The sequence below is a fragment of the Erithacus rubecula genome, assembly GCF_903797595.1.
Source record: "Erithacus rubecula genome assembly, chromosome: 10".
NCBI lineage: Eukaryota > Metazoa > Chordata > Aves > Passeriformes > Muscicapidae > Erithacus > Erithacus rubecula.
Window position 1 is genome coordinate 12,949,448 of NC_136662.1, and position 26,231 is coordinate 12,975,678.

The window sequence follows — 26,231 nt, forward strand, 5'->3', positions numbered from 1 at the left end:
TTTTTTTTTTTTTTAATACATCATTGATCAGTCCAGGGATAGCAAAAATTAATAGTAATGAGCTAATTACTATACCAGCTGCCTACGAAGAGGGGTCCTGTAGGCAGACTCCTTCTGCCCATTTGCCTGCTGGTTAAACCACCACTCTAGAAATTATACAACAAAACTTTTTTCCCTTTATAAACATCTATCAGCGTCACCTTAATATGGCCCACAGCACCAACACTGCCTAGCTTTTAAGTTCTCAGAATCCAGCCAGAATCTCCCCTAGCACATTGTAACACATTTTAGTGGCCTGAGCAGGGTAAAAAACAGCCATCTCCTCAAATGAATGCTGAGCTCCAGCAGCCCCTGCACGAGGCCGGGCTCACCATCTGTGCTCCTCCCAGCGTCCGAAGCCCGCTCACAACTGCCAGCCCTTTGAAAAGCCAGCCTGTTTTTCTGATTGATTCACTTTTTAATGAACTGGGAAAGCCTGTGAACTTAAACCCTGACACCTCCACCTCCCTCCCTCCCTAGCCATCCCTGCAGCAATGCACTGATTATATTTCAAGTTATTATGGGATTAATACAGCTGCCCCCGGTGCCTCTTTCCCCTGGACTTCATCAATAAAAGTTGTGTTCTACTCTTACTCTGGTTAGTTCAGGTTCTTCCTGAATCTCTCCTTGTAACCTGTGACAATGTTGGCAAGGCTGTATCATATCAGCCCTTCAAAGCTGCCAACACTGCTGATGTTTAAAACCTACTTGTGTCACAGCCTTGCATAAGCTTTGTGTGTTTAAGAGGACATCTTGAGCTTTGCTGTGCACCGCATCAGCTCTCTAAGTGGGTAGCACATACTTAGCAGTATTGAAAATAATGAAATAAGATAATCCACCAAAAAACTTAAATAGATTGTGCCAGTGTCATCTTTCTTTGAATTCACAGTAGAGCTTTTTTATAAAAAGTACTTTACGCAGGCAAGTTCAGCAAAAGAAAAAAATAAGATGGGGGGTGCAAAAGACCTGAACCCAGCAGAGTCCAGTTTTCCACCAACAGCATTTCCTTATACAGTGCAAGCTTTTGGTTTACTTTTCTTCTTGGTTTATAGGTTGGGGTTTTTCCTCCCTCCCAAGAATACGATTTTCTAAAAACATCATTAAAAATGTAATTAACTGGCTTATTCTCTGGAATGTCTGCAGTTGTTTACAAAAGAATTGCCACACAAGCTGCCACCTTCGACTGTGTTGAAGCAGGGAGTGATGTTCTTGTTTACAACTGTGCATCAATTTCACAATATATTTAGTTTTGGTACAAGTTACATATAAAATTCTTACTGAGCTTAATGTTGCAGCAAATATATAGTAAGTGAGTAGGATTTATCAGTGGCTGTAATGTCATTGTACATATTCAAAATATATGGTGAATGATATATACACATGCACATGCAAACAAAATGGAAATATATTTAGTTTGAGAACTGATTAATTGTTCTAGCTTTCATTATTCTCATTTTGTACATAGGAGAATGGAGATTAAGCACATCCATGAAAAGGGTGGCTGGTTGGGATTGCATCTATCAGCAGCACAGTCACCAAGGAGCAGGTTGGAGAAGAAACACACTTTTGTACCCATGGCATGAGACAGGGGGCCCTCAGGAGTTAGGCACCTGCTGTGGTTGGTGGGATACAAACAAATCCCCATGGAGTCTCGAGATGCTCCCATGAGGCATAAAATACCTATCCAGGTAAAACCTTCCCTCAAGATGTTTTATTCAAGCTTTTTTCTTAAAGAAGGAAGTGGTAATTTTCCCCTTTAAATTCTGTTTTCTTTTTCCCCCCTCTGTTTGGTCTCTCCCATAAACACAGAGGCCAGAAGGCTATGCTTAAATAATTCATCTACAAATTTGCAATATCTTTTTGAACTATAGCAATTAAACGGAAAATAGAAAAATCAGCTCAGCATCCTGTTTGGATGTAATTAAAGGTATAATCTGTTCCATTTGAATACTTCAGTGCTTACCCTTCTTAAAACAACAAATAAGAATAGTAGCTCATTTGCAATATGCTTTTTTTTTCAAGTCAGCTAAAAAGACTAACTGATGAAGCAAGAATAATAATTTTTAAATGTGGCATAAGCACAAAAATACCAACTACAGCTTTCAAATGATTGCTGCAGATCTCAAATGCAATGAGAGTTTAGTAACAAGGGGTGTAAGCTTTATGGCAAAACACTGAAGTCTTCCACTGTTTGGTATCAGCATCTCGATATGGCTGATATAATTACCTATCAAATACATCAGTGGAGTGAATATCAGACAATATCCAGAAATATGTAAGTGGGATGCATATCAGCTCAGTCTTTTAGGGGCTGTTTGATCTTAATGTTTTTTTCTAAGAATAAAAGACACATACCGCATTCGTTACCCCTTTGTTTTTCTATAAGCAGCTGAAGATTTTACAGCACAATAAAGTTAGCCTATTAATGGCTGGCTTATGAGTTTCAGCTGGATTTTTACCCTCCTACTGGACATTTCTTCACCGCTCAAAGAAATTGAAGTCAGGTGTAAAGTTAATATCTGCCTTGTTCATTTATTCATATTGTAAGCAATCAAGATTTCCCCAAATCACAGGGCAATCTCTTGCCTTCTGAGAATTAATACAGGCCCTGTACTCTCAACTTAGTTTAAAAAAACAACTGGCATAGGTTCAATGGAAGCAATGATTATTCTGAGAGGTTATGGTGAACCACAGAAGTTGTTACTGAGAACCTTGCTCATAAGATCCCCTAAGAGGAAAAGTATATGGATATTTCAAAATGTAATTAACAGCATATTCCAACAATGTGAGAAACATTGTCTGGTTTAGCTGCAGAGGAATCTGACTGCACTGGGAGAGCTTTGGCTTGCTCAGCAGCCAAAGGAGCAAAGGGCACGAGGGCACCAGAGGGGACCCTGAGCAGTGCTGGCAGAGGTGGCAGGGCAGGCTCTGTCTGCAGGGGCTCCCTTGGTGCTGCCCATCTCACAGTGCTCAGCAGCACAGCACCCTCCTCACAGGCAGCTTCCCTGGGGCCAGCACCCAGCCAGCAAGAACAATACTTTCCAAAATGCCCATTTTCTCTCCGCTATACTCTCTCAAAAAAAATTCTTTTGGGTCAGGCATGTGTCAAGCCTAATTTTGGTCTTAATGCTACAGTTTGTAGGAGTGTTTCAAAAAAATTGTTGAGGGTTTTTGTTTTTATTTTGTTTTTTTTTAAGTTAAATACATAATAGCGAATAAAAACAATTTGAAAAAAGGCAATTTTCAAGCTTCAGCATTTGTAAGCTTAGATGAATAATATAGCAGAGAACTGATTTAAAAAGATAAAATTATCACAAAAACATAAGAGCAATATTACACATGGGAACAGAACAACAAAATGGTCTACAAGGTCTCCATTATGATGATGAATGTGAGACAACTTTCAGCTTGCATTTATTGAAAGTTAGCACCTATTAAAATTTCCAGCCTTTGTGGGGTGCATACTCTGGTGTTTGAAAGCTCCAGCCCTTTTCAGGAGCCTGAGCCCCCTCAGAGCCTTCCTCAGTTCTGCCCCCCTCCAGTGGACACGCCACAGGTGAGTGGGGTGAAAAGAGTCTCTGGTACCCCCAAGTACCCCCTTACACCCTATTGCCTCCCCTCTGAACTGTGCAGCCTCCTGCACACCATGAACATTTCTGTAAGCTTAATGCTAGAACTACTGTTAAAAGAAACACAACAGCAGAACTCATTAAAAAATACCCACAGAGGAAGGAAAAAAAAATTCCTGCACACAGTAGCGTCTGTCTCCAGTAAACAGCGCTCTTTTCAGGCCTTGGGCTCAGACATAAGACCACTCTAGCAGGGTGAATGAATTACTGTCAGCTGGACCATTTTCACTTAGGTTTAAGCACAGGCATTTTACCTGCAATTTGCCAGGAGCTGAGAGCTGCTCAGGTGACATTTGTTATCCCTGTGCCACCTGACCAGCAAACCTTGTGCAGTTTCCCCAGCAGCAATCCCCCACGCCATGGGTCATACTGCAGGACCCCAGCCCTCACCCCCACAAGGAACAGCTCTGAGACAAGAACCTGTGCCTAAATGAAGCAATGCTTATCTCATGCATGCCACAGGTGTGATGTCATCCCCTCTGGCAAAGGAACCAGGATGTCTACAGCCTCCACACTACAAAAAATGCAGGAACTAAAGTTAACGTCTCAGACTTTGTTAAAATGTGGTGATAATTAAAAAACAAAATTACCACTACAAAGTTAATTCCTCTCTGAGTTCTTATAAGCAAGTTCTTAATTTGCACCAAAAATTTACATTTCAGATTTCCAGTCAACCAGGAGTGGTACCAGCTTGGCCAGGGACCCCAGGCAGAGGCTGGTTGGTTCTGCAAGGCCTAAGGGAAGGAGCACTGTGGCTTCCCAGGAATATCACAAGCATGTAGTTGCCAGCAACCCCCAGGTGCACACAGGTAAGCCCATCAGATTGCTTTAAACTCTCATCCTTTGTACGAGCCTGAAAATAATCACTGTGTCAGATGAACTACTGCTTTTTATTAAAAAAAAAAAAAAAACAAAAAACAAACAAAACAAACCAAACTTATAAGGTAATTGATTGCTTTCTTCTAGTCTTTTATTAGTTCTGATTAAGGAGCTATAGTAGCCCTGTTTACACAGCTCTAACAAGTGAGGACCTGCAGAACGTTATTGGCTTGGGGCCCACAACTTGCTGTCCATTCTCCACAGAATCAATCTGGAGCTGAAAACATCCCCGTAGGAAGCGTACACATCCCTGCTTATACAGGAACAGAAACAGCAATAACTTGGGGTCCTGTAAGCTGCGAGAGGAACTGGCAGAGATGAGCCCTGGCTTGTCATGGCTCTCAGCGTGCTGGTGATGAGAGCAGAGCTCGGCGCCAGGGCTCACCCCAGCCCGGCCGGGGACAGGGGAGGTGTCACAGCTCACCGCTGCTGCGGGGAGGAGCCCGCAGCTCCTGTTCCACCTGCAGCCACAGCGCTGCCAGCCTAAAATGGCTGATCAGTAATGCTTTAATTGCAGTTTCATAGAAACAAATTGCTATTTAATTGCAATAAGCTTGTCTGTGGCTTAGCTGGACTGACAATAGGCATACACCAGGTAGTAACAGCAACAAGCAGCAACAAGGGTTGTGTGGTACTGCATGTACAGGAGGCTCAGGCAGTGCCATCAAGCCCAGAACACAATTTCACACTGATTAAATGTAATACTTAAAAAATGTAGATACATAAATTTCCTAATCTCGATTTGATTTTTTATTTTAATAGAGCTGTTCAGAATAGATACTTGCAAAAAGCTGCACGCTTCACATACAACTACCAGCAAAATACTTTGATAAATATTTAAATTGAAATGATCTTTTGGAATCACAAAATCAGGTTGGAAAAGACCTCTGAGATCACAGAGTCAAACTGAACACCTCTGTGTCAACCAGACTGTGGCACCCAGTGTCATGTCCAGTCCTTAAACACCTCCAGGAACAGAGACTCCATCCACTGCCTTAATAGCAAGGCATGGTCTGCCAGTGTGTGACTTTTGGGGGTTTTTTTAGTATTTACCCTAATGTTAGGAGATGCAAATTTTATCAGTGTTAACTAACAGGGAAAAAGGGAGACAAACTCAGTGTGGTTAATATTCTGAAGATGTAACTTAATTTCATAGGCTTCATTTTGTTAAGACATTCTCATTTTATATTTCATAAGATACTGCCTAACCTGTTAAAATATTTAAAGATAAATCATGTAGGACTGAAAAGACAGTATCTTGTTGCAAACAGAATTTGGTTTGGAAAAGCTTAATGTCCCACTGCCTGCCAGGATGCGTAAATCTCATAACTAGACAGCTGGATAGGTAAAAACATTAAACCCATTTAGAGGGCAATCTTTTTACAAAATTGTTTCATTAATAAGAGTGACAATTTATATGATTGAGATGTTTAGATGCAGTATAGACAGAGCATTTTATCCAGGTTCATGAGGATGATTTCAGATTAGTAATATTTCCTTTGATTCTTTTTTTTAACAGCATTCATTTTTGAAAGTATGGGAAGCTCTTACTGAATGATTATTTGACTTTTCAGCAGCACTAAATGCAGAGGGTGTATTTCAGTCTCAGTGCAGCAAATACATGTGTTTTTCTTTACAGATCTCCTTAAAAAGAAGTGATTTTTCACATAAGGACAAATCTAAGTGTTTCCAATAGCCTTCTGCCCACACCTACTGTCCCCATTACAGCCTGTTTCATTGTGTGAAATTCCTCTGGTTTCAAGAAAGTGTTTTACCTAAAGCAAGAATACTACTTAAATATGTTCTATTGTATATTCATAGCTCCATTAGTCCTCCTGCAATTTAGCACATCAAAGCAAAGGCTTCATCACTTGCATGTGGATTATGCTAACATGAGTGACATTTGTAATCTTATAGGTCTCCAACTTAAGAAATGCTTTTAAAGTAAGCTATTAAATAGGTAGCTGTGCTTTACAAATGAGTCATATAATAGTTTATTTAAAGCTGTTAATGAACTTCAACCTCTACATCACTAAATGCTATACTACATTACTTACTAGAAGTTATTAGCTATCTTCTTAGCACTTCTAGGTTATATTGGACAACCAAAAATCTGTACATGTTAGATTTAAACACTGTACCTTGAGTGCTTATACTGGAATAATATAAAAAGATGTCTACAGTCTCACTAATACTTGAATTCTATATTCATATGACTTCAAGTGTCTTTTCAAAGATACTAAGCAGCACAATTTGCAGGACTCTGAAGACTTTAATGCCAGATCAAAAAGCTTAGAAACTTATTTAAAATACCCACAAGTGCATTTAATTAAAAGTCATACATAGTGTCAGTCATTTATGTTGTGCTTTATATGCAAGTAGTCTTTTGTATTTATTGTCTGATACTGCACATTGCTACATTTTCTCTGAAATAGTGTTTCTTCCTCATGCAATGAACTGTTCAAAGAAGAAATGCAGCAGCCCTCCAAAATACTAGAGGTCATGAAGTAGAATCTGAAACAAAAATATCTGCTGTTGGCTGTTTAGACAGATAAATCTGTAAACCAGCTTTTTGTGTATTGGCATCACAACAAAAATAAGTCAAGCTTACTCTATAACCAAACAGCTGAGCAGTGAACACCTTCTAAAAAACAGAATTAAACAAAATAATGATGTATTATGAGTATTTGTTTTCTATAAAAGAAAGCATAGTAGAAAAAGAAAACATATAAATGCAGAGTATTACTTAATATTGATTTACTTTGAATTGCAGCAAAGGCAGAGTTGCTGCTTGCAGGCTCCTGACTGAAGGCATAGAGTGGACAGCCACAGATTCACTTTAGTATTCTTGCTAAAAACATTAAAAGTCAGATTTTTTTTTTTTTCTGAAAAGTATTCTGCACAGATCTACCACAAGAAGCTGATGGGAAGGGCATGCAAAATTAAGTTGTTCCCTTTCTAAGCTTAGCAGTGGCTCTGCTGCTTTCAGGGGAGGTGGTTTTTGTTTGTTTGCTTTCAGAGAACAGATGATATTTTGAGATCAGCTATTTCTCAGAAACAGCCCAGGAAACAGGTTTTTCTTTCCTTAAGATTATCAGTGTTGAAAAGTTAAAGTCTCTCACCCCAGCAAACAACTTGATGTTGTTCAGATCAGAATAGCTATTGTATTCTTTTTCATGAATACTCAATTCTAGTGCTCTGCATGAGGTACAGACCTTTCGTTGGCTTTTGTTTTTTTGACCTCTTATGCTACATTCATAGCCTCTTATGCTTGCATGCTCAACAGACACAGGCACATTCTTAACACAGAAGGAACTGGAAAGAAAGACCACAGTACCTCTGTGTGTGCTGCAATGCACTGCAATGGGAATTATAATGTACTTGCTGTAACCAGAATTAAGAATCCCCATGAAAAAAAAAAAAAAATACAATTTTGAAGTAGTACTTATTATCCTTACCACAAGTAACATGGTCAAGTAGTTTAGCAGTCTTTCCTGGCACAAGACAAAAGAAAAAATGCAAACTAAAACCCTACTTTTTAAGGTAATTGACAATTAAGGTAACGGCTATGTAAGATGAAGGTGCAGAATGTTCTGAATGTAATTTAGGAAAAAAAAAAAAAAAAAAAAGCAAAGCTTCTAAAACCCATACTCAGTTTTGTTTTACTTTTTATTATTTAAATACACCATACTAGAGCAAATGTCTCTGAAAATATCACAAATAAAAGATTTTTCTTCATTCAGCAAATTAGAAGTAGGTGAAAATTTCTACACAGTAGCTGCTATGAGCCTGACTTTTTTCTTTTTTTTTTCTTCTGCCATGGGAAGTAGCAACATTAGGACAAAAACACTTACATGCATACATACATTGTATTTTACAGAGATACAATAAAAGTGTTTGTGATAGAATATCACAAAAGCCACATCTTTATCTCATGTTCAGTTTGATTGAAACACATTTCCTTACAACACTTAAATATACAAAGAGCAAATAGAATGTTGTTAAGGTAAAACAGGGTACAAACTGGCCAGTGCCCTGCTAATTGTTAATGAGGGTAGAAAGCAGATTTCAATGCTTCTTTTAATTAGCTTCATTAGTCATCTTCCCCACCCGCCCCCCCCAAGATGTCCTCCGGTGGATCTTTTTTCATTTTCTCTACAGTCTCCCATTAGCCCAGGTTCATGGAGTCCTTAATGTTCATATTCAGTCATTTTAATACACCAATAAATGTGGGAAGGGCAATCAAGAATAAAGAAGGTGCAATGGTATGGAGCTGGCATTGATGCTAGCTACAAAGGTGACTTGTCTACTTGGAGACATGGGATCCATCTGTGATGAACAAAATTTGAGATGAAGGCACGCATTCTGCATTACTCTGACCTTTTAGCAGACCTGTAAGAAATAAAAATGGGTATCTTAGCTAAATTTGAGATAGGAAACTACAACATGACTGCTTTTGTTTTTCCCTATTCACTAATCTCTCTTTTATTAGACTACTTTCCAACTGTGACTCGATTAAGGCTTTCTACACTGTCCATTCATACTGCTAACATTTCAACTTTAAATAGCAAAAACCAAACATTTTTCACAGTTCCACTACTAAAGCAAGCAGACAAGAAAAAAAAAAAAGCGACTACAACAAGAAATAAGTGTACTTTCTGGTAACAAATCATACAGTGAATAAGGTGGTTTTTCTGGGCTGCATTTGAAAGGGAAGAACCATTATGCCATGCCTTTGAAGAAGCGAGTAATATGATCTTGTAATTGGAAGAAATAGTGTGTAAAGCAAATATGAAGTACAGCCAATATCCTCCCAAGGCAACTTTGGTTAATATGCTGCATTGCACAAGAGCTAAATATAGATATTTCAGGATTCCCTCCTCCCATTTAAATTCCTCATCTGGTACGTTAGTTAATGTTACATAAACATTTTAATATATGAAGTCAAACATGTACTTTTATACTGGTGTTAATGAATTGTGATAATTAAAAGTGTCTAACTCAATAAAAATCTAAAGTTTCATGGAAAAAATAGGAATGATCATCCATAGTCTTCAAATACAATCTGTTTGCAATTACCAAAATGAAATAATATGTATTAGATTTTTATGGCTTTTAAATGACATTTTGCGCTTCCCAGGAAGTTCTTTTTTCACCCTTTCTCTAAGTTACTAAAAGCCTGAGGTCTATTAGTAACTGCAACCCCCCACTTTCAAGCTAATTAAAGTAGTAGAGGCTTGGAGGTTTAATTCCCCAGAGCCGAAGCTCAGTGTGAGAAAGGTAATTTGTCTGTCCAGAACAAAGATTAGGGAGCAGCCAGCAAGCATATTTAATAAATGAGCATCAAATATCTTCTACTATGGACACAGACAACACCAATTATGTAACTACAAGGGAATTGTTGAGTGATACATAAACTAGAAGATTTTTAAGATCTTCTCTAAGAGACGTAATGTAACTCATACTTTATTTAAAAGTATGGAAGCTGAAGACAAGCATTTGTTACAAACATTGCCAACTGGTGGAAAATTTACACTTTTACTTGGTGGTAATACTGTTGCAAACAAGAAATACTACAGGAATACTACCAGTACAAAAAAAAAGCAGAGAGAATTCTTTATACAGCCCCTTCAACTGAAATGGCACACAGGACATCACAAACTAAGTTTGCACTCTGCAGGCAAGCAATACTGAGTTTAGAGAAAACAGGGTTTTTTTAAACTACAGGGCAAATGATGGGAAGTTACAACTTACAGGTGCAAATTGCCTCAGGGAGGCAAAAGGCAGGAATGGCAAACATCCCTGCGTTTGCCTCCTTAAAAAAACCCCAAATTTTAAACCAAGTTAGGCCATGCAACCTTTCCAGCCTGCACCATCACCTGCATGCTGCAGTGAGACAAGAGTAGGTTCATAAGTGTTATCCTCAAATGCACAACAAAAATAGGTTTTAATGCTGAGAGTGTCTCAATCTTTTTGGTTAAATAAAACAAACAAACCTGTGGATATTCTGCTATTTCTGTAATCTCTAGTGATAGAATAACATGGAAAATGATTGATTTGTAATGTCTAATAAAAAGTATCAGTTACAGCCAAATCTGCTACAGTGGAAGAATACTTTTAATCAGTGACCCTAAAACATGCAGCTTTCTGGAAAACAACTCTATTGTTAAAATTTTCAGACTGTTAAAAAGCAAAATATAAAGCAGAGCTCTTAGCAACTGCCCCTGTAGCTTCCAAAGTTCCAGAAATCTGACATATGTATGAATTACCAACTTATCTCTTTAACTGTGTTTGTTTACTGGAGTTTTGGTGCTCCGCAATTCTCTTTGAAAACTGGTAGGAGAAGGTTGAACAATTTCTAGAGAGATTGTATGCTAAAGAAAAAAAAAAACCTCAAACTACATGTCCCCTCAGCCTTCTCCCCAGCAGCTGCCCATCTGCCTCATCTCTGGCTCAGCAATGCCACTGCAGTCAGTGACAGGAGCTAACAAAACCTGCTCTCCCCATTCTCCTTGCATTTACTCCCACCAGGTCCCTGCAGTCGCGAGCTCGGCAAGCCCAGTCCCGTTCCACTTCTCTTTTCCATGTTCTGTGTTCCTCGTCATGTCTGCTGCTTTTATTGCAACTAAATCATTTTTATGTTTTGCTAAGGCAGAGAAAGAAACTGATAAAACTAAATGACAATTTAGACACCTATTTGAAGTTACATTAAAGTTTACATTCGTAGAAGACAAGTGGATAAACCACTCTCAGAATGGTAAACCTTTTACTGCAGTGTATAAAGATGAATGGTTTTACCTATATTTTGAAATGGGATACCTATAAATATTCATTTAACAGAATCACTGCTAGCTAGTCTATATTACAGATTTGTTTCATTAAAATTCACAACAGTATAAATCTATGAATCTTTAACTGTATTTGTACTTCCTTGAGAAGAGGCTGCACATTCTCTTCCAATCTTAATTATCTTTGTTCTGCCTAACTATGTAGCATTTTTGTATTCAATTCTCTCATCACCTCGATTGACAAATTAAGTAAATAAAAAAGGTCCATGCTTTATATTTTGATGTAATTACATTCATTGTATAAGACTTGAAAGAATACTTAAAATTAATCAGTAAATTTATGCACAGAAAAAAAAAAAAAAGCAAACACAGATATTGAAATGTAGCAACACAACCAAAAAAAATGTAAATTAAAGAACAGTTTTCTCGGACATATTTCTCCACTGACTAAAAGCACTAAAAAATATACTGTACACTACAGAATAGATCAGCCTAGCATTTGTCCTAGATTTTTTTTTTAATCTTCCAAATTCCTAACTTGCAGATAAATGTTATTTTTTGTGATCCTCACAGACATTAATGAAGTTCCTATTGTAAATCTATAAAGAATTACCAACTGAAGTGTGCACTTTTTGTTTCATTGCAATAACTCAGTGCTGTGTGATTGCCTGGGTTAATGATGAAAAAGTCAAATATACTATCAGAGCTGATGGAAAAATCTATCACCAATCTGAAATTAAAATTCATCTGTGGTCAATAAGATTTAATATCCATGCAAGTGGCGCTGTAAAGAGTAAATGAATCAATGTCATCAATACATAATCAGTATGAAATATGATGTGAATAAAATTATGTGCAAGAGTCATACATCCACTCTTTTCTGGACCAGGGTGGAATGAACAGTCTCTTAACTCAAGGTTGACAGTAATTGTTACAAATTAGGCACAGCAGTTATCAAAATGCACTCACTTGCATAGCTTTAGGACTGATTAAGAAGATTAAAATACATCTAAAACTATCTAGTTTCAGTTACAAGACAACTGTTGATCAGAAATTTTTTTTCTTCTTCACTCTATGATCTGTACAGTCATTATTTGCTCATTTAGCTAGAAACCAAAATTGTCAACCACAGAAATACACAATCTCTAGTTGAGCTATTAGTGTTACAGAACGTTAAGAAAATGGCATGTGGGTTTTAAAATCTGAGTTATGACACACAAAAGGCAAGAAAATACTTCTGAAAGAGTACCTAAGCATGCTTCCTCAACTAAAATCTTAATATTAAAATGAAATACATTAGTTTAGTCCAGGAACCTTCTCTTCAGAAGACATTTATTTCCATATTAAAGGATCTAATTTTCCTCTCTCAGAAACCTGCTCTCTTGTAGCCCTTAATTTCAAGATTATAAAATAAAATACTTCTTTCTTAGAAGTTTGTATTTATGTATGCTCTCCATTTTGCTTTGTACATAAGGAGCTCAACACCTGTACAGATGCACGTGCCCAAACCAAAATAAACTGACTCACCCTGTATGTCATATTTAAAAGGTTACTATTTTCTCCCCACACCCTGTGCCTAAATAACTTAAGGCAAGTTTAGCTACTTAAAGATCTCTTTGCAGGGGCAGGGAATGTCCACTGTTAGAATGAAAAGAAATTGATCTTCATTTTGCTCTAAGAAAGCTTATTAGTAATTGTGGAGTATTCACCTTCTGGTCTGGCAGTAGTGGATTACTCTGAAGTGAATTCAAATGGCCATTGATGAGAGCTGTAGGTCTATCATGTTCACAAAATAAACTGCCATTGATGTAGTGAAACCGATCTCCGGGGACCAGGCGATTCCGGCAGGTAGAGCATGTAAAACACTGGGAAAGGAAAGAGACAGCAAGTGAAACTACAGCACAAATTAAGTATGCTGCAGGTTTGAAAATTACACTTCAGAGACTGCAAGTGCAGTTGAGATATGGAGCTGCTTGGTTTCTAGTATCTCCAAATATGGCATTAGTCTTACCTGTTGGGACTATGCAGCACATAACTCAAGCAGAGTTTTACCGATTACGAGGGAACAAAGTCATGCACTAAGGAAAGCTTTATAATAGATACTTCTTCTTCTAGTTATTATTTTGCACTTCATTCATAAGCAGATGCAGGTTTTACACTAAAGAGGCACAGCAGTACTTATCAGCTGCTAAAATGAAAGTACACAGTAAAAACCCCTCACCTTAAGATGATAGACGTTGCCCTGTGCCCTCATGACCAGCTCACTAGCAGGAATGGACTGTCCACAGGCACTGCAAGCACCACTATTTCCAAATAACCTGAAACAGAGGTGATGGTTGTGAATAATTTAATACACAGAAGGCTCTAGGCATTTTTGCACATCACTGCCATGGTTTATTACACAACTATTTTAGACTTCTGACCCCCATCTTCCAACTTGCTTATGTTTCATAATATGAAAAAGTATCTTTTTGTGTAACAACTGGTAGCTTCACCTTACCTTGGATGTGGTTACACAGGATTTAATCAGAAATATTGACTTACACCTCTAGAAACACAAACAATTCTGTACTACACACATTTTATCAGATTACTGGGTTCATCATAAAAAAAAAGATACAATTCATGACTGGAGTTTAAATGCATTGTGTCCTTGAAATTATATGAAGAACTCTTTTGTACTTTAATCATATCTTGAGATATGAGTCATCAAAAGGGTTAAGAGGATTTGATTGTATATCTAAGAAGACATCATGCTCAGTGTATTGAAACTCCAGTAAACCTCCATCAGTGCAGAGTTTCCATTAGAAACTCTCTGCTATCCAGGTTGATATATAATGTGTATGGGTTAACCTTTTCAATCATGGTGTCAACACTTTAGATTTGCCTCTGCTCATCTCTTTCATCCTAACCTTCTCTCTCTCTTGATAATGAAATGCTTGCTCCAACTTCCCTCTATCTGCTCCTGAGTCCACAATTTAGATTACTTCATCTCTGCTAGCAACAAACTGAATGAAATTTCGATTTGAGCAGAAAGTAATTTACCGGGATCTGGACCCATTTGTCATCATATCTCTCTGGGTGTTTGCTGTATCACTGCAGTTTTCCTATGCAATCAAATGAGACCACAACATCTGCCATTGGGGGGGGGGCACATGCAGTGGGGGGAGGGGGGAATAGGGAAGAGTGGTGAAGAAAAATATATACATAATTCTTCAAATCCATTTAAAGGCACAACACATCGATTCAAAATATAATACAGTAATGATTATTGAGTTCTACTTTTACAGGCTGCCTCAGCTAGAATTAGAAAAACCTTTATTTGCTTTTGCCCAAGTCTCTAATAGACACAAATATTTATAAAGACTACCACAATTCATTTTGCAGTAAAAAAGGAAACTGAACTAGCTGGCAGGGTCACAGACCCACTTTTCTGCACGATGTAAAACACAGTAATAGGATTTACAAATTAGCGTATTGGTGTCATAATAAATATTAATATTTGCATCTCCTTCCTGTCTAAATAAAGTCATAAAATTCTGTTTGTGTCAACCTAGGACACGCATTACAACAGAATACCCGTAATCTGAATGATTGCAGTGTGCCTCTGTATAAAAATAATTGCTTTGAATTTTCAGAATCTGAGCTTGCAGAGGAGGCTTGTCATGTTCAAACTACTAATTTGCTGTCGCCACTTTATTGAAAATAGCCTGTAAGTTGTTATTAAATGTATCGACTGAACGACAGAGAGAGTAGTAAAACTGCCCCTTAAGATGGCTTTTAATAGGAAGCTGAGAAACAAATTTTGCAGCAGCATCGATTTGAAGAGTTCAATCAAAACTCCATTTCAAAACTAATTAGTCTGAGATCCACGACACATTGACACGTTCTTGCAGAATCACAGCGGTTACAAAGGGAAAGCTGAACTAATACATTGTCAGGACCTCCCGCCAAAGGGACTGCACTGTCTGGAAACTAAAGGTCCCTTATTAGGGCATCTTCCAAACCAGGACCAGCTCCGAATGACATACTGAGGTTACTTCCAAAGCACTGCAATGTGCCTTTTTCTTCCTCCATCGTTACTAGCAATGGAGTTGGCACTAGAGACAGTGCACGGGAAGGGCTGTGAGAGGAGGCAGAAGGCACTGCTACATTTCTGGAGCAAAGATCCAACAATCCAGAGTAAGGGGGAGGCAGCAAGGGCATTGCTGGGTAGAAGGGCGAAGATGGACAGATGATGTCAGTTGTCCAGGAGAATCTGAACATGGTGAGCTCTGAACTCCCCCTTCCCCCTGTACAACTGCACCACCCAACTGAAAACACAGCTTTCAGAATGCTGATCTCATTGCACTGCTTGTCTTCATTAAGCATTCATTTGTTATACTATTCTCTCTGAACTAGAGTGGTCCCACACCTTGAATGTCTGTGAATTCTAATAAACGGAATCAAACTAATCCTGAGGCTTTCCACACATCTTAAGTTTTCCCCAGGCATGTTCCCAGAATAACTCTACTTTGGGAAGCCACTTCAGCTGAACCTTCTGCTAAAATTTCTAAAAATTACTTACAAACTCAGAACACCTTTCCGCTGCTTATTATTATTTACCAAGAAAATTAAACTTATTTTTCCTTCTGTACTGTTATGAATGGGTTTGTTCTGTAATGCCATTAACAGGAAGAAGTTTTATCTTTTAAAAAAATGTTATTTCTCCTTACCAGCAAAGGAAGTCTTCCACATTAACTATTCTTTACTGAAAAAGTTGTTTTGCATGGTTTCTGGGAAGCTGGAGAGCTAATTATCTAACCAGGGGGACTGTCCAGGACAGTATTTGATTTAAAAGGCTTGAGGCTTTAGGTGCTCAATTAAGTAGCTATCGGTCTCAGACTGGACTTTAATGGGCTCTTTTCTCTTTAACTGCAGCAATGGGTAGAGATACCCCAGGTCAGGCTAATTAAAGCCAGGGGACTCTTTAATTGTGATGACAGAATTGGTTTCAGTTTCCTCTTTGGGTCCTCAGTCCAAGAAGGTCATTAATATTTCAACATTTGGGCAATGCAATCAATCACAAACATCAAGAGGTTCCCTGTACGGACAAGGCAGCTCCTCTACACTTAGCAGCATTTTACTGAGCCACCTTAAATTAACTACTGTGTGGTTCCAACACAGCATTCCCTGCACCCCCAAATTATTCTTTTTTTTTTTTTTTTTTTTTTTTTTGGTGGTGGGGCTGTTTTGGGTGGGGTTTTTTTACAGGACTTTCTGTAGGAGAGTGAGAATGAAAGCAGCAAGAAATCGTCTCAACCCAGTTTCCCATCTTGCTGCTCAAACTACAGCATCAGCAGAAACACATCTCTAGCAACTTGTACTAACAAAATAAGGTTCCACTGCTTTCCAAAATCGTGGAGACAGATTTAAGCACTCTGATTCTTGCACGACACGGTGCACATTTGTGTCCACATACATACACCCAAGCCCTAGCAAAAAGAAATGCACATCCAGACCTACTGATCCAGAAAGAATCAGTGTTTTTGTACATTCCCCACATTTAATCTAAATTCTGCACCAGCTATATTAAATGTAACAAAGAAAGGCAACACAGAAATTACGCCTGAAGCGAAGTCCATTAAAGGTACTTCAGAATAACTAGAGACCAAGCACCTTAAAAGCACCAGAAGCTATTGATACTTAAAAGGGGGGCTGTGCATAATGGCAAGTGCTGCATTAGAGAAGAGAAAGAAAAAAAAAAGGAAAAAAAAAAAAAAACCAGCCAAATTACGCTTGGTTAATTCAGAGTAACAGATCTGCCCCCAAGTGAATTGGAGGCCTTGAATTAATTCTGTTATGACAAATCAAGATAAACGTTCCCCCTAAATTGCATGCGATTTAATTAATTTTTGAGATCCTGTTTTTTTTTTTTTTTTCCTAGCTAATAGTTCACATGCTCCTGTGCTGTCATTGTGCTTGAGTGGGCAGACTTCAAAGTGATATTAAATAACCAACTATTAGATTTACCTAGCACGTCCTATTGGAAAAGTGCCATTTAATTACCTAGCCTGTTCAATTAAAGGGACAGCATTCCCTGAATATAGCAGCTTGCCGCTGATTACCAGGGAAATGAACTGGCTGCCGGCGGCCCCCTCCCCGGAGCGGCCTCTGTGCGGCGGGGCCGGGCCGGCCGCCCCTCGCCCCGGGGCTGCGCCGAGCGCCCGCCCGGGGAGGGCAGCGGGCGCTGCCCCTTTAAGAGCCGCCCGGGCACTCTCCCCCTCTCCCCCTTCCCCACCACTCCCTGCTCTCTCTTAGAGGCCAATTTTGTTAATTAAATGTTTTGTTTGCGACGCGGCTCTCATTCATTTCGGACACGTCATTCCGAGCAGATCTAAGCCAGCGACCAGATCTCATTAGATAAAACCTATCAGAACTAAGAGAAAATGGAGGAGACACTAATTAAAGCTTTTAATTGTGCGGATTCGCTGCCACGCTGCTGCTTTATCTGGCATCTCAAGGTTGGGAGGGCTGCGCTCCGCTCCCCTCCCTCAGCGCATTGCTCGCCATGGGGAGGGAGACGAACGGACCGGGATTTTCACCTCCCTCTTTTCCCAGGAACCTTGGCCTTCAATGAAAGCTGCAGCTGTAGCTCTACGGCCAATCTGGTTTTGGGTTTTGGGGGGAGAGGGAGGGAAAGGGGAGTGCTGTGTTGTTTAAGCAACAACAAAAAAACCCCACGTACAGCCTGAGACAGCCAAAAAGCTCATTAATAAATGGCCCTGTGGTCTTGGCCCGAAGGAGTCAAGTCCCTTTCACCTGGCGCCTGCCGGGCCGATCAATCCTCTTTCCCATTTTGTCAGTCGTGTGCAGCACCCCACTCTCCAGCTGAGAACTGTGCCCGTGGCTCTTGCCTGGGGAAGAGAACGCGCCACCACAAATGCCCGCTGCAAAACTGAGAGGGGAGAAGGATGGCAGAGGGCAACCAGAGAGACTCGATGGCTGAGTGGCACTGCCTCCACAACCAAATGTGCCCATTTCAAACACAGGAAGGGCGAGGGCTTTGCTCACACCGGCATGACCCACGAGGAGGCCTGCAAAGTCCATTTCCAGCAGGAAAGCTCCAAGTTAACGCAGCTCTGGCGGCACCAGTGCATCCTACCCCACCTTGAGTGTACAGTGTCCAGTTCAAGTTTCAGCAAGCATCTGTCCGAGTTATTTTTGCAAGTCAAATTACACAGATCTAAAGAGAAGTCAGGCGATAGGACAAGGAGATCAATTCAAACCCCTCATCTGATAAAGCACCCTATTCATAATCGCCTACATTAAAATAAACGAGTATTAATTTTTGGCAACACATAACCAGAGGACTGCGATAAGCTTGCCTGAACTTGCCTCTGGGACACAGTGGACGCATCTTCTCTTTTTAATTAGTAGCAATCAGACATGAGGGTTTGTTTGATGGTGTTGGTCGAGTGATGAATCTGTACTATTCAGTGCATCTTAACAGTAGTGTCAATTTTTCCACTTCAAACGAGACTCTTTCCTTAACACCGTTCTGCTCTATTTAATTACTATTCTGCCAGGCTTAGGCTTGCTGCCTAGGATGATGACCAAAAAGCACCACTGTGCACCCACAATGTGCTGATTTTTTAACATATTTCTCTAAAAATACCTCTGAAACTAGCAAAGCTAAGACTTCAGTTCCTCAGACATACCACAGGACCTGTTTCATATACTTAACTACGCGAAGCCATGGCCATGTACCGCGTCAGAGACTGCACCATCAGAGTAACCAAACCTTAACTCCATCCTCTTACTAAGGAGGTTTCTGGCACAATCCACATCTTCTCAAACCCAAGTTTTACAGCATAAGCAAACTTGTAACATTTGATGGCTGATTTTGGTAGGGATTTGTTTTCTTCAGAAAGGAAAAAAAAAAGTAGAACTTCTTGGCCATCAGTAAGAAGGGAAATCCTGAGTTAACTCTTGACATTTACTATTAATGAGGAGCCAGAAGCATTTAAACAGAACACAATTTGTTTTAACTAAGCATTTCTGTGATGCTGGGAAGGTATGGGGCTTTTTTGTTGTTTTTTTTAATTACTGAATGTTGAAACAGAACACCTCCTTGAAGCATTCATGTGCATCAGTCTATCAAACCATTTACTCAAATTAAATGTGTAATCCTTCAAAATGCCTCCTTTTAAATTAATGAGTTTAAGTAGCTTGAGTTCACCTGAAAAGATCGTATGGGCACCTGACCTCATGAATTCTTTCTATTAATTATATTGGAAACTTGTTGGAAGGGATACTCTGCATAATTTTACTGTACCCCAACAGATGCGAGATTAGTGAGGCTTAGTTCCCCCTACCCAAATCTGTGGCATTTAAAGCAAACAGCTTCAAAAGAGGAAGAGATAAGAAATAAAGGGCAAGAGCATACACCTCCTCTGCTATCTCCTGCATTGTCTATACTGGAAGTTAAGAGAAATATCAGTTCAAAGCTTCTCTGTAACAATGCTGAGACAAACATCATACCACTGTTTTTTTTCCTATAAGTAGAATTCGTGGCTCTCCAACTGATGGTTAATCAGCTCTTTCACAAGGAGAAGAGAGAATGAGTCATTCTGTTTCCACTCAAAGGAGTTTAAAGGTGCTTATGTAAATATCATAATTAATCAGATACTAAAGGCAGGCATTTCATTATTTAGCACCTCTGCCACAGCCTTATTTAAGCTCTACGATTTTAACATTTACTGTTCAGATATGCACACTTCTCCTTCAACACTACAACAAAGCAGATTAATTTAGCCTCTCTGATTGCTGTTTATTTTTAGTTAGGACTTGTTTTGTGCTGACAAACCACTTTAAAGTTACAGTCGTCGTTCAGCCCCCCCAACTCCTTCCTCCACTTGGCAGTCGCAACTCGCCCTGGGCTAGGCGCTAACAACCGCACCCGCACGTCTCTCCCTCCTAATGAAGGAGCCATCCCGAGCCAGCCCACCCCTCTGCCCTGCGGACACCCACCACGAGGAATAAGGGGGCGAGAAGAGGAAAATGGAGAAAAAGGCAGCGAGAAAGGGGGAAAGCTGCCCTCTCCGGCCCGGCCGTCGCCTCACCTGATGTAGTCGTTTCTGCAGAGAATCATCCCGCTCTTGGTGTAGCAGGAGGTGCCGATGTCCCCCAGCTGGGCCTGGCAGCAGGAGCACTTGAGGCAGCGGCTGTGCCAGTAGCTGTCCATGGCGTAGAGCAGGAAGCGGTCGGCGATCTTCCCCCCGCAGCCGGCGCACCTCTTCCAGGAGAGGGAGCCCGCCGTGACCGGGGGCGGCTGCGCGCTGCCGCCGGGGTTCACCATGGCCTGCGCGGAGAGAGGGGCGGGGGCGGGTCAGCGCCGGGCCGGGGGCTCCGGGGCCGAGAGCTGGGCCGGGCCCGCGGGGCAGCGGCGGCCGGGCCGGGGGCGGGGGCGCGGCCGCGCAGCTGGCGGGGAGCGGCGGGCGCGGGGGGCAGAGCGAGCGCAACCCGCCCCGCCGCCCCCCCGCTCCGGGCTTGTGCAGCTGCAGCTCACAAGTCAGGAACAGTCCCGGGGTTTGTTTTGCTTATGAAAAAAAGTGTGTGAAGAGTGGAGGGAAGAAAAAAAAAAAAAAAAAAAAGTTGTGAAACTGGTTTTTCAGTCTAGGAGAGGCTCCGCAGGCTCAGGGGCAGTAACGAGGGGCTCCGACCGGCCCTCGAGACCCTGGGATTTTATTTTTTGTAGTTTTATTTTGGAGAACTAAAAGCATCCAGAGAAAACACTCCAGATTGAGGACACTGGCCCGAATAATAGATCATTGAACTTCAGGACGCCTGTTAACTTCCTACACAAACATACTCAACTTTTGTCTCGCTAATCTGCCCTTGATCAGCAGTTTAAATGCTAAAGCTTTGTTACCAAAAAAAAAAAAAAAAAAAAAAAATAAAGTTTACCGACCCTAGGAAAGCAGCAGAGTAATGAAGTGCATCGCTCCAGCTGCGGTTACTCTGGCCGCCCCCGAAACTGTTACTAAGGGCATTTTTCACTTTCTAATAAATGCTTTATGCAAGCAGGACAACCGAGAGATAATATAGGAATCAATTCATAAAGCTTACTCTAAACCGATTAATTTGTTGCCTTCAATCCAGGGTCCAATAAACTCCCGGTGTTCCTCTAGTCACTTATACTATAAAAAGATCAAGTTATTTACTGCCAATTAAGCAGCATGTTTTGTCTTTGTCCTTTGTAAGCCGTATGTGCTCATGCCGAGGCATCTGGCTATCTGCTAAGGACCTTCAGACTGATACGTCCAGAGCAGCGAGCACGAACTTTTCCTGCCACTGGCCCAACTCGGCTCCAGGAGGAGAACTAAGGCCGATTTAAACACACATTTCCTCAGAAAGAGTACCTGGAGGTAAGTCCAATGACCGCACAATAAACCAGGAGAACTGCACCAATTAAGCTGTAACAAAAACCCCGAGACTTTGGAAAGAAAACCACTCTAAAAGCCATTAGCATTGCATTTATCCGAACGCATCGTGTACCTTTATGTAAATTGATTTCTGATGCATTTGTTCAAGGAATTGCCTTTTGTTACAGTTTCCAGCTACAGCCTAATGAATCTGCATTTCCTGCTCCGAGTCTTTAAACCGTTTTCCTATTCTTTAAATCACTTCAGATTTCTTAAAAGAAAGAAAAAGGCTCCATGCCACCACCTTAACCTGTCTTTGTCGAAGACAAATATGTATAAATATAAAATGGGAAACGTTACACTGAGAAAACCATCCAGTAACCCCATTAAGCTAAAGCTCTTAAGGACAAGCAATACCTTAATGCTGATTAAATCTAAAAAGATGAATCAAGAGGACTGACCAGAAAGTGACTCCCTAGATAACTAAGGACGGGCCCTCATCAAGTTTCATTTAGAGTTGGGGGGGGGGGGGAAGCTTTTAACTTAAATAGGCTTACTCTAGTAATTACAGAGCCAAGCAATTTTGGTCCTGGGATAGGAGTCAGTGAAATAGAAAGCAGAGCTAGAAGCTAGAGGCAAAATACCCCCCTTTTAACAGCGTCTCTGGTGCTTTTTTAATGGAGACTGAGGGAGGGAGAAGCGGATAGCTGCAAATTTGTAGTACAAAAATGGATGCTTAATTCATGTCTTGGTTTTAATTAGGTGATTCACCGAATTTCTCCTGGATTGAAACAAAAGACTGTGTGTGGGGCAGGAAGGGCACCGGAGAGGAGAGAAATAGAGAGCCCACTTTGATCTTTTCTGCCACTGTTTCAGAACAGTGTTTACTACGGGGGAAGCGGGTGCCCCAGCCTCCCCCCACCCCCGTCCCCTCCATTCACAGCCGAGGCAGGCAGAGCCCTTTGCCGGCGGCAGCTGGGAAGGGGGGCAAGGGAAGGCGCTCCAGCGGCGGCCGCCGCCAGGCTTTGTACGGGGGGCCGCGACAATGCCCGGGGCCCGGGCACCGCGCACACGAACGCTGCGAAACACGGGGAGCGACCGGCACTTCTTACCTGCTTCCCCTCTATATTGCAAAAGGCCGGGGAGCGCCGCTCGGGGTGCCTGGAGAGGTCTTCTTGCAAAGAAACAAGCACAGCGCTCGCCCTCTCGCCGGCTGGAGGCAGCCCCCCGCCCGGCAAGGGGCAGCCCAGGCTGGAAAAATATAGATATTGCTATGAGAGGCGTTTGCCCGGGTTCTTCCTCCAGCTCCCGCTTCCCGGGAGGGGAGCTGCAGAGCTCGGTCCCCGCCGCTGAGCCGCACACGCAGGGCGCCGCCGCCGCTCGCTGCTGCAATCGCCGGGCAAGTTTGGCAATGTGGCTTCACTTTGTGCCGCTTCCCCCCGCTCCCCCACCTCCGCCCCCTCTTCGGGCTGCGGCGGCTCCCGAGCCTCCCGCGGCGCGGAGCCGGAGCCGCGGCCCGCCGGAGCGCCTCGGCGGAGCGGGCGAGTTTGAGCGGGGCCGGGCGCGGAGCTGTGCCGGGATCCTGCGGCGGCGGCGCTGGCGGGGCGCGGGGGGCGGCCCTTGTGCCCGTCTAAGCGTGAGGCTGCAAGTGCGTGTGTGCCCGCACGGTGCGCGTGTGCCCGCTGCCCTCACACATGTGTTACTGACAGAGCAGAATCCCAACTACACTCCGGCTCGGCGCCCTCGTCAGCCCGCCGCAGCCAATCCGCCCCCGGCTTGTTCAGGCGGAATAATAAAACCTGCCAATCCCCGGGAAGACAAAGGAATGAGTGAGAGGGGAGGGAAAAAAAAAAAAAAAAAAAAAAAAAAAAAAAAAAAAAAAGGGAGGAAGGGAGGGGGCGAGGAGGAGGAGGAGGGGAATGGAGAGGAAGGAGGGAGTCAGGTGGGCAGCGCTGGCCGCGCCGTCCGCCCGGGCGCTGAGGGGAGGCGCGCGGCCGTGAGGGCACCGTCCGCCCCGCCCCGCCCGCCAGTCCCGGCCACCAGTTGAGAAACTTGGCGACGAGGGCTCGTCCCGGCTGTCCCCGAGGGCAGGCCCGCTCCGCCGGGGGGCGATGTCCCTCGGAACCCTTCCCGGCCACCGGGCGCTGCCCCCGCCGCCGCGGCCCCGCCGGCCCGGGGGACGCGCCGAGGGAGGCGCGGCCGCAGCAGCCGCCGCTTGCCGCCTTCGTGGCGCCCCCTGCGTCCCGGGGTCCCGCGCCGGAGCGGGCAGAGGCGGCGATGGGCCGTACCCGGCTCGCCCTGCGGGCCGAGGGGCCGTGTCGGGCTGTCACACGTTCCCCGCGGGAGTGCGCTGCGGGACTGAGGCGGGCACGGCCCGCGGTGACCGCCCCAGTGGAGGTTTCGGTGGGTTAAGCAGCCGCAGTTGGCGGCGCTGCTCGTCAGCAGGGCAGACAGCTGCATTTCTGAGGGAGAAGCCCGGGGATGACGGCAAATCGGAAGAAGTAATGTTTAGTGGGGACGCTTAAAACTGAAAAACCCACTACGTATTAAGTGCACGCTTGTGAGGCCTAAGTGCAGCAGACAGGATGAGCACAGCCCCGGAATAACGAGATGCTGCTGGACGCGGGCGCTGGTGCCCGGCACAGGGGCACACGCGCCTGTCACCCCCCCTCACTCCCGGGCACATTCCCGGGATCTGTTAAAGCACAGAAAAACTTCCTAACTGGAGTTTCTCGATTCCAGAGCGCTGACGTAAGCAGCAGCCAATGCAGCGCTGGCCGGGCGGCAGCGGCGCCCGCAGGTACGCGGAGCTGTGCCCGGCAGCGCTCCGAGCGGGCAGGAACGCTGCCCGCCCGCCTGGCGCCGAGCCCGCTCCGGCACCGCAGCCCAGGTGCGCTTTAACCACACCGCCACCTGTGGGGCTCCCGCAGCCCTGCAGCCCGGCCCGGGCTGGGCACGGCGCCCGGTGCCCGGCAGCCGCTGAGAACGGCGAGGAAAAGCGTCTGCCTGGAGAAATGTAGGCGGGAAAACCTGCGTTTAGCGTACATATAGCGAAGATACGTTTTGCTTCTAAATTTATAGGAAATAAAATATCGACCTCTGTCTGAATGGCACCACAGGTATGATTTAAACACGGGTGAAAATTCTATTTCTGTGTTTCTCCATAAACTGGGTTATGTTCAGAGTTTGCTTAAAGTGGATTTGGAAGCTCATGGAAAAGCTTCCACAGGGAAAAGGGAGAGACCAGTGTTATGGTTAATTTTTTTTTTTTAGCATAGGTCTATGAAATATATCATCTGGATGTAATCTCCATGTACATATTACATTTAAACATACTCAGCAGTTTTAGATTTGTTATGTAGGATCTGGTACAATTTAAACTATATAAAGCAACAAGGCATGCTACAAATAATCAACAATCACTGATATTTTAGCTCTCTGACAGTTAAGAGCACAAGAACAGAGCAAATGCCAAGCTAAAATAAAATCTACATTGTCTAATTATCTAAGCCTGTAATGGCTGGAAGCTACCAAATTCAGACTCTGGGAGAGCCATTAGGACCTCTGCTTACTGGAAAAGATATTCTACCAAGAAACTCTGCCATAGGCACTAAAATGTTTACTAGTCTTAAAAATGAGAGTGATACAAAAAAACAGGAATTACCTTCTGAAGGAGCAGAGTTTTAAATGGCTTAATGATGTCTTCCAAATAGCATTACAATGTTCATATCTTTTTCTGAAATCTGATCATCACTAATTTTTGTGATTAATTTTAATAGAGGAAACCTTAACTGAGAGCATTTTGCAGAGCAATATTTTTCTAATTTTTCTTTTGTGCAGCATCTGCTGTTGCTGTGCTGTCATCTTCGTTATGTTTTTCATTGTCTATGTGCCATAATGTAATTAGTTAGTTCAACATCATCTGTGCTATTAGATGAGATGCTTCTATGGTAAGTTAACATAGTTCTGTGTAATTGGTAGATTTCAGCAGTAGGCATGAATGTATCCATCAACTTTAGGTCGATTTGAGTCCACAAGATTTAAATTCACTTGGCATACGTTATCCTAGAAGACTGTTAATTTTGGCTGAATGGATAAAAAACACAATGCAGAAGAAAATCTGGCTGCTTATATTGCGGTACTGTTGGAGTCAGGGAAGGGAAAGCATAAAATTGCTGGCTTAGTAGTTGCAATCTGAATGTCTGGAAAATGTTACAGCCTGAGATCCAAATCATTCTTAAACCTAGATGTGCCCCTAAGATATCAAGTAGTACAGAATTCATCTAGGTTATCTCTCCATTCAGGAAAGGAGTCGTGGTTCTCTCCCTAGATACTGTGTTCCTATGGGACCTCTGGGTTCTCTCCCTGAATAGTGCATACCTAGGGGACTTTCTTTTCCTTTTCTCATTAGAAAGAAATGTTGAGGCTGCTGCTTTGAGACCTTTCATGGGGCACTTTGCTAATCCACGTCTCTTGCAAGCTACACCTTT

General features: G+C 42.5%; 2 protein-coding genes and 1 long non-coding RNA gene across 8 annotated transcripts in view; 2 read left to right on the forward strand and 1 right to left on the reverse strand.

Moving 5' to 3' along the window:
- Positions 1–4,921, forward strand: part of LOC306805753 (uncharacterized protein) — a 27,999-nt gene extending 23,078 nt beyond the window's left edge. For 4 of the 5 annotated variants that reach the window (XR_013775284.1, XR_013775285.1, XR_013775286.1 and 1 more), the window contains 3 exons: positions 1,505–1,727; positions 4,331–4,477; positions 4,752–4,921. Coding sequence is in view for 1 of the 5 variants with exons in the window: in XM_079313857.1 (XP_079169983.1) it covers positions 1,505–1,585; positions 4,331–4,477; positions 4,752–4,768 (245 nt within the window). In the remaining 4 variants the exon portion in view is untranslated. The remainder of the gene's footprint in view (positions 1–1,504; positions 1,728–4,330; positions 4,478–4,751) is intronic. The other variant, XM_079313857.1, reaches the window with a different exon arrangement.
- A 3,277-nt stretch (positions 4,922–8,198) lies between these two features.
- LMO4 (LIM domain only 4) lies at positions 8,199–23,444 on the reverse strand. 2 transcript variants are annotated; one of them, XM_079313859.1, is made up of 5 exons: positions 22,854–23,435; positions 20,440–20,678; positions 13,557–13,653; positions 13,045–13,200; positions 8,199–8,939 (listed from the first exon to the last, which is right to left on the reverse strand). In XM_079313859.1, exons 2-5 carry the CDS (start codon positions 20,673–20,675, stop codon positions 8,931–8,933), a joined length of 498 nt encoding a protein of 165 aa, XP_079169985.1. In that variant the 5' UTR covers positions 20,676–20,678; positions 22,854–23,435; the 3' UTR covers positions 8,199–8,930. The 2 variants fall into 2 exon arrangements, with proteins under 2 accessions (XP_079169985.1, XP_079169984.1); XM_079313858.1 differs by lacking the exon at positions 8,199–8,939 and having other exon boundaries at positions 12,985–13,200; positions 22,854–23,444.
- A 265-nt stretch (positions 23,445–23,709) lies between these two features.
- LOC306805757 lies at positions 23,710–24,538 on the forward strand. Its single transcript, XR_013775291.1, has 2 exons — positions 23,710–24,144; positions 24,484–24,538. It is a non-coding gene; the product is annotated as an uncharacterized lncRNA (long non-coding RNA).
- Positions 24,539–26,231: the final 1,693 nt, after the last annotated feature.